We start from the raw sequence: 7,930 nt of genomic DNA on the forward strand, positions 1-7,930 counted from the left end.
AGACCCCTAGCTTAAGTCATTTTGGATGGAAGAAGTAGTGGAAGACAGTGGGAGTGAGTGGGATGTTATATAATCAGAAAATTACAGTCACTCCACATAGAATTCTAATGGCATTGGGTGCCAATAGATGGAGAGAAATCTCAAAATACCTACATACATCGCTAAAGAACTCAGGGACAGAGAAGTGGAGGCCGCTCTCTACTTAGCTACAAAAAAATATGGTAAAACTAGCTAGCAGTATAGAGGACACGTGGTCTTCTTTAGGCACTCAAATCACATAATCTAGAGAGATGTCATAATCTAATCTAAGTTCCCTTCTTAACTCCCCAGTTATGGAGAATTGCATGGTCTCATACCACGGCGTGAAGGTCATTGATTATCAAGGCTTGTAGAGACGAAAAGGAAGAAAGTAACAAACAAATGGGAGTGAGGGCTTACACAATAATAAGAGGTGGAGAACAGTTGAAGATGCAAATAGAGGTGGTAGCCGTCAAGGATTTGGATAGGGCTGATAAGGAAGACAAAATGTTTCAAAAACCCTAATATAGCAAGGATTCCTCAACGAGGGCTGTCAGATCAAAAGTGGCTATAGAGGCGGGATTTATTTGATATCGTCAGATATGATATAAACATTAGGAAGTGTGCATGATATACTCGCCTATGTTAACACTTTGGAACCACCAATAATCACATCACTTGATGTGACCACGATCACGACATGACCTCATTCCGGCAAGTGGCGACTCGAACGCGAGGTTATTGGTTCGCTAAGGATGACATGTCATCAATCATGACACACCTCATTAATGTGCGCCATGACTCATAAATGACCAAATCTCTCGGATTCTCTTCCATTAAATAGAGGCAAACACACACACACTCTCTCTCTCTCTCTCCATGTGGGATCAATAATAAGCTTATAGCTTAGTTACATCTCCATATGCTTCCTTTGACTATACTAGAGGGGGATTTATGATGTGGCAATCTACAGAAGGTACCACATGGCGTCAAGAAGTCAACATACCAGATGATATATTAGGTGAAGTGATAGTCAAGGTCAATATCAAAAGGTGAAGATACCGCTTGACGCTTCGGTACCCTCGTCGCTTCGGTACTCTTTTGGGTTTTAGAAACCAAGTAATGGCTCAGGCATCCTAAAAGCTCGTGAGGCTAATCCCGAGTCATTGCTTGGGATACTCATTGCACTAACTCTATGCATTATTATGACCTTTATTAAATGTCTAAATTAATAATCATGTGTATTCATTATGTCCTCATCAATTAGAGCCGTATTTAAAGTTCGGAGGCAAAAAATCTCTCATAATTAATGTTCTTATAATTAATAAACCAATTATTAGTTCATCATTCTTTTGTAATAAATATATATCTCCTTATTAATGAAGAAGAAGAAAGGTTGAATAGAAAATTGTATAAAAGAATAATAATGAGATGGAAAAAAAAAGGATCAGAAATAAAAAAACGACTGAGTTTACTAGAAATGTATAAAAAGATAATAATGAGATGGAAAAATAAAAGGGATCAAAAATAAAAAATGACTGAGTTTACTTTTGTATCTTCTTCTTCCTCTCCGCTCCTTATTCACGTATCATAATAATCATATCAAATCCTTTGCCAGCAAAGTGGAGAAGTCATCCTCGAGCTTCTCGAAATAAGATCAGTAATTTTTTTTAAAAAAAACAAGATAATTAAGATAAGGGAAAACTAGTAGAGCCAAATAAACTTTATTTTACTCAAATTTATTAACAAGTCAATTAAGTCATTAAAATAATTTTTTTATAAATTGTTTTTTTTAATAAATTTAATGATTTACATAGATGCCAATAATTTATTCTTTTCTCATAGTGTCTAGGAAACTAACAAATACAAATAATATCATTTATTTGTGAACTAGAATTATATGGATATCCGAACATGAATAATAGTTTGTGTTAAAAAAATTTAAAAAGTACTGACAAATTAAATGTCTTTAATAATAATTTATATAAATCTAAATGCCTTTAATAATATTTTATATAAAAATCTATTTTTTAAAAATTAATATTTATGTTTTTATCCCAAAATCTAAATGACTGTAAATATTGATTTGTTATTTGTATTAAATTGTTAAATTAGAACAAAATCAACAAAAAAACAGATATAGTAAAACTGTTTTTTACGTTAATTAAGGTCGAGATATTTTACTATAAATAGAAAGAGAGCTGCTTTTCCCTCCTCCCGGTCAACGCACACCCCCTTCACCTCCCCTCTCTCTCCATGCCAAAAGACGCATGTAACCTCCTTTTTATTTTTTTGTTTTTTTTATTTCATTTAATTCTCATTTAATTTTAATTTTTTAATTAATTTTATTTAAAAATAATTCTCATACAATTATATTTTTAATTTTATTTTTTTTAATTAATTTAATTTATTATTTTGTATCAATATTTTATTTTTCAATTTTATATAAATTTTATTTAGTTTTTATTTTTTTTAATTAATTTAATTTATTATTTTTTATCAATACTTTATTTTTCAATTTTATATAAATTTTATTTAGTTTTTATTTTTTAATTAATTTAATTTATTATTTTTTTCATAATACTTATATTTTTTCAATTGATTTTTTTTAAATTTATTTTTTTATTAATTTTTTTAATCAATTTCTTTATCAATTTTTTATCAGTTTTATTTTTTTAATAATTTTTTATATGTTTATATGTCAAGGGTTGAAAGGAGGGTCATTTAAAGTGATGAGAGATTTTGACATGCGTCAAGGGTTGGAAGGGGGGTCATTTAAAGGGATAAAAGATTTTGACATGTGTCAAGGGTTAGAAGTGAGGTAATTTAAAGGGAGGGGAAGTTCTGACATATGTTAAACATTGAAGAAAGGTAATTTAAAGGGAGGGGGGTGTTTTGACAGATGTCAATGGTTAGAGAATGACGAATTTAAATGGAGGGAGTGTTTTGACAGGTGTCAATGGTTGGAGGATGAGTAATTTAAAGAGGGTGAGAGATTTTGACATACGTTATATGTCAATGGTTGGAGGGAGAGATGATTTTAAGGGAGAGAAGATTATGACATGTGTTAATAGTTGGATGCGGATAATTTAAGTGTCAAATTAGGAATGTAATTTAAAGAAAGGGAGTAATTTAAAAATTATATAAAATAAAAAAAATTAAAAATTTTGATAAAAAAATAATAAACAAAATTGATTAAAGAAATAAAACTAAATAAATATTAAAAAATTTAAAAACATAATAAATAAAATTAATTAAAAATAAAAATTAAAAAAAATAAAAAAATTTAAAAATATAAGGATTAATGAAAAAATAATAAACAAAATTAATTAAAAAATAAAATTAAATAAAATTAAAAATATATATAAGTATTAATGAAAAATAATAAATAAAATTGATTAAAACTTTAAACTAAATAAAGATTTTAAAATATATAAACTAAATAAAAATTTTAAAATATATAAGTATGAATGAAAAAAATTAAAAATAAAATTAATTTTAAAAATAAAACTAAATAAAATTAAACTAAATAAAAATTTAAAAATATATAAGTATGAATAAAAAAAATAAAAAATAAAAAAATAAAATTAATTTAAAATAAAAATTAAAAATTTAAAAATTTAAAAATATGTAAGTATGAATATATAAGTATGAATTAAAAAAAATAAAAAAAAAATTAAAAAATAAAAAAAAAATGAAAAGGAGGTTACATGCGTCTTTTGGCGGGGGAGAGAGGGGAGGTGGAGGGGGTGCGCGTTGACCCGGGGGTGGGAAAAGCAATTTGCAAAATAAGGTGGTTGAGATCGGCCCACCACACCTCAGACTCTAACGCCGCCGCGTCTTCCTCTCTTCTCCATGGACGATTTGAGTAGCCGCCGCCGCCGGTTTCGCCGGCACTTGCTGTCGTCGAAAGGGGAAGAAGACTACCTGAGTAATCTCCCGGACGAGCTTCTCAGCCACATCCTTTCCTTCCTCCCCACCCTCGACTCCATCCGCACCTCTGTTCTGGCCCGCAGATGGCGTCACGTCTGGACTTCCGTCCCCGTCATCGACTTCTCCTACCTCCAGCTAAAACCCACCATGATCAAGCGCTTCTTCGCTTCCCGCGGCGACGAATCTGCTTCTCGTCTTCGCCTATCCGGACCCTCGTTCGATTGTGATTTCAATTGTGAATCCAGCATGAGTCGTGACACCCTCGTCTGCACGATGGTCGACTATGCCAAATCCCACGATGCCCGCCACGTGACTCTCCTCCGGTTCTTCTTTCAGTATCTCAGCGATTGTTTTTTCGACCAACTGTTCGATTGGCCGTCGCTCGAATCCCTGGATATGGAAGTCGTCGGCTGTAAGAATCGCACATTATTTAACTTTTCCAAATCCATCGTCTCCTTCAGATTGAGCAATCTCAAGACACTTTCCCTCGCACTCGGCCAAAATGCTATTCATGACGAGAGCTTAGCGAAACTACTCTCGGCCTGCCCTGTTTTGGAAGACCTAACATTGAGTGCAAAATTTTTCCGAGCCGCACACCGACCCATTCAAATAGAAGCTCCAAATCTTCTCCGATTGACTCTGATTCCTACTCCATCCAAGCTCCAAATCAACTGCCAGAAACTCGAATACCTAAGCCTAAAGTCCGACGCCAATTTGACGCACTTGCATATCGAAGCACCCTCCTTGATCTCTGTTCGATTATACAATATTTGGCGCTTTAGAACATTTGTTCAGACGCTCTGCGATGTGACTACGGTAGCTATAACTTTGTCAGATAAATGTCTTTCAGACTCTACTCCGAGATTCTTGGTATGTTAATTTATTTATGGTCTTCATCGATCTCCTAATTGTATATATTGTTTTACAACGATTAATTAATGCAGATCATGTTATAATACTGATCATATTTTTGTTTGTTTGTTTCAGGAAAAATATAAGGCCGCGGTCCAAGGACTTCCCATCTTTCACAAACTGCTCGAGTTGAAGATCAAAATGTATGTCGCAGAAAAGTTCAGCTTGGACATCGTATTTGATCTTCTTCGATGCACGCCGAATCTGCAGTCGCTCGTTTTAACTGAGTGCGAAAAGGTCGATACTGATTACGAAAAAGCATTATATTAATTAATATTGGTGATGCAATTTCTTTTGACTGATCATCTTTAATTTTGGTACCATTTATCAATTTCAGAGACCGTGTGATGATGAGGATTTCGACAAGTGGGAGAAGAATTCATCATCAAGGACTAATCAGCCTCTGGAGCATCTGAAAAGGATTTCGATGAATATCAAAAGTGAAAGAATCCGGTCGGCATTTATAGAGACGCTATCAGAGACAGTTCCAGCGTGGGATCGAGTAGCAGTCACCTGCTAAATCTGAATGATTTGTTAGTTTCACAAGAATGTAACTTCACGTACAGCCATGTGAACTGTTTGAAAACAAACTCTCGTCATCTTTAATTTTGGTACTATTTATCAATTTCAGAGACCGTGTGATGATGAGGATTTCGACGAGTGGGAGAAGAATTCTTCATCAAGGATTAATGAAACCCTTGGAACGTCTGAAAAGGGTTTTGGTGAATATCAAGAGTGAAAGAATCCGGTCGGCATTTCTAAAGACGCTATCAGAAAGAGTTCCAGCGTGGGATCGAGTGGCAGTCACCTGCTAAATCTGGATTCAATCAAACAAAGATGTTGAAGGTGAATAATGGAGCAGAATGTATGTCAATGGAGCCACTTCTTTTTCTACAACAGTGTGATGGATGATCAATTTCTCACCAGCAAACTGGAGACAGCTTATTGACCTTGATTTGCAACATATGTACTGCAGAGAAAGGTTATTGGACTTTGATTTGCCAATGATGGAAAGAAATTGGAACCTAGTTGCTTTGCAATCCTACACATCCCTGAGGTCAAGTCTCTTTGAAGTCTTTCAAAAAAGACAAGTAAGGAATCTTGAACACAGTCAAATTAACAATACCAATGTATCTAATCCAAGCATGAATGCATGATACTAACCCACAGTTTAGAAACTAAAATACATATGCACTATGACCACTACCAAAAGAAGTAATCAACCAGGTATTTTAGAGCAAACATAAGTAAATTGCCAAATAAAGAAACAAATTACAGCAAGGAAAACTAAGCCTTGAGGTAAACATAGATAGACTACCATCATCTTTAGCCTTTTAGCCTCCAAAGCAGCATTATTAGCTCTTTGTTTTTCCAAGCAAGACTCCTTTTCATAGTGTTGGTTTTTATTCTCTCCCAACTCTAGAGCAACCTCTAACTGTTTCAATTGTGCTTTTAATTCACTAACCTCCATCATATTTTGAATTGCATCCCTAAAGAATGTAAAAGATAGTAATCAAATATAATGGCAGACAAGTCAACAAGCAACTACTTAAATTTGCCAATATGTAAGAAACAGACAACACAATGAAACCAAACTCATGAGGATGGACAAAGAGTTTCATAAAGTGAAACCACTAATAGTCTCCACAATATGATGAACTTGAGATTATCTTGAAGGATCAGTACATACTTCTACAGTGCTGCAAATTTTTTGGGTATATCACTGAGAGATGAGACATCCGGCAGCTCTTCAAGCAAGGATTTCCAAGAGACAAGCTCCAGCTCCAGCTTTTGAGCAGAAAGTTGCACATCCTGCAATTTAGATAACTCAACTTCCAATTTTTCCCTTTGCCCTTTTTCCTATATTAGTTTTTCCTTCAATAACTCACTATTAGTGTGAAATGCTTTAAATTTCCTAGCTTCTTGTACCTCTGCCTCCTGACAAAAGAGGGGTAAATTATTATTGGTTCACAATAAAACTGAAGAAAGATTTACAAAGGTAAAGATTAAGAAAATAGATGTAACAAGATGATTTGAGAGGACATTTTCTCCAAGGGGAAAATGTCAAGGCACTTTGGAACTAGGTAACACCTTAAAGGGGAAAATATTGATGAATCAAGCAATACAAACAGACAAATAATCCAAAATTGCAATAGTAGATGCTATTAGATGAATAAGAAGTTTATGAAATGCTCGTGAAAGCAACAGAAAAGGATAAAAAAAAAATACAAGACATCAAACATGAACCAACAGAACCTCTGCAAGTGCTAGAGATAATGCAGAGAAACTGATTAAAGCGACAAAAGAAGCTTCATTAGTTTATATCTTAATGAATGTATATCACTCACATAGCCTCGGATCTGCTCTTGTAAATATTTGACCAAATTCTTATCTCAGCTAAGAAAAAAAAACTCAAACACAAATATAGTCAAAAGTTATGTCAACTATCTGCTTCAATCTGTTGGAATAAAGTTGCCAAACAGGAGTTCACAATTGACAGAAATGGGAACCAAAAAAACAGTTAAATAACAGCACATAACAAACAATAGTCAGTGGTAATCACATGAAAATACTGTAAAAACAGTGGTTACCTTGTCTAACTGTTTCCTCAAATCATTCAACTGCTTCTTTAGCAACTCTGATTCTCTCTCTGAAATTTCTGCTCAGTCTGAGAGTCATGCACTCAAGCTGAAAGAAATAAAAAAACAAAATCAGATCATCCAGAGGGAAGTTGGTATGAAAGCACAGCACGCCGTGCCGCACGCCGCACACGTCGCGCCGCACGCCTCGCACGTCGCGCCGAACTCGGTCGCTGGCCACATAGGCCGATCTCTGGCCTACTCGGACGGTCGCCGGTCTTCTTCGGCATTGGACGCCGGTCAACTTTAGGCCCGATGACTTCCCCAATGCCTGTTCTATCTCTCCCAGCCACCAGCGCATCGCCGGCCAGCCGAGACATCATGGCAGGCCACGGAATGCCGTCGTCGGCATATCCCTGCGACCAAGCCTTGCTCCGATGGAAATCGCTATACTGTTGCGATTTTTCAAACTTGGCACAGTGCGTTGT

At 34.9% G+C, this 7,930-nt stretch overlaps 1 protein-coding gene across 2 annotated transcripts; it reads left to right on the plus strand.

Moving 5' to 3' along the window:
- Positions 1-3,815: 3,815 nt before the first annotated feature.
- On the plus strand, positions 3,816-5,809 carry LOC121972160 (putative F-box/LRR-repeat protein At5g02930). 2 transcript variants are annotated; one of them, XM_042523824.1, is made up of 4 exons: positions 3,816-4,821; positions 4,939-5,100; positions 5,201-5,413; positions 5,495-5,809. In XM_042523824.1, exons 1-3 carry the CDS (start codon positions 3,874-3,876, stop codon positions 5,381-5,383), a joined length of 1,293 nt encoding a protein of 430 aa, XP_042379758.1. In that variant the 5' UTR covers positions 3,816-3,873; the 3' UTR covers positions 5,384-5,413; positions 5,495-5,809. The 2 variants fall into 2 exon arrangements, with proteins under 2 accessions (XP_042379758.1, XP_042379757.1); XM_042523823.1 differs by having other exon boundaries at positions 5,201-5,809.
- Positions 5,810-7,930: the final 2,121 nt, after the last annotated feature.

Source organism: Zingiber officinale, chromosome 4A (assembly GCF_018446385.1).
Source record: "Zingiber officinale cultivar Zhangliang chromosome 4A, Zo_v1.1, whole genome shotgun sequence".
In the NCBI taxonomy this organism is placed as follows: domain Eukaryota; kingdom Viridiplantae; phylum Streptophyta; class Magnoliopsida; order Zingiberales; family Zingiberaceae; genus Zingiber; species Zingiber officinale.

Coding starts and splice junctions, on each gene's coding strand:
- LOC121972160 (XM_042523823.1), top strand. CDS start 3,874: ATGGACGATTTGAGTAGCCGCCGCCGCCGGTTTCGCCGGCACTTGCTG. Junction 4,822..4,938: donor ACTCTACTCCGAGATTCTTG/GTATGTTAATTT, acceptor TGTTTGTTTCAG/GAAAAATATAAGGCCGCGGT. Junction 5,101..5,200: donor TTTTAACTGAGTGCGAAAAG/GTCGATACTGAT, acceptor TATCAATTTCAG/AGACCGTGTGATGATGAGGA.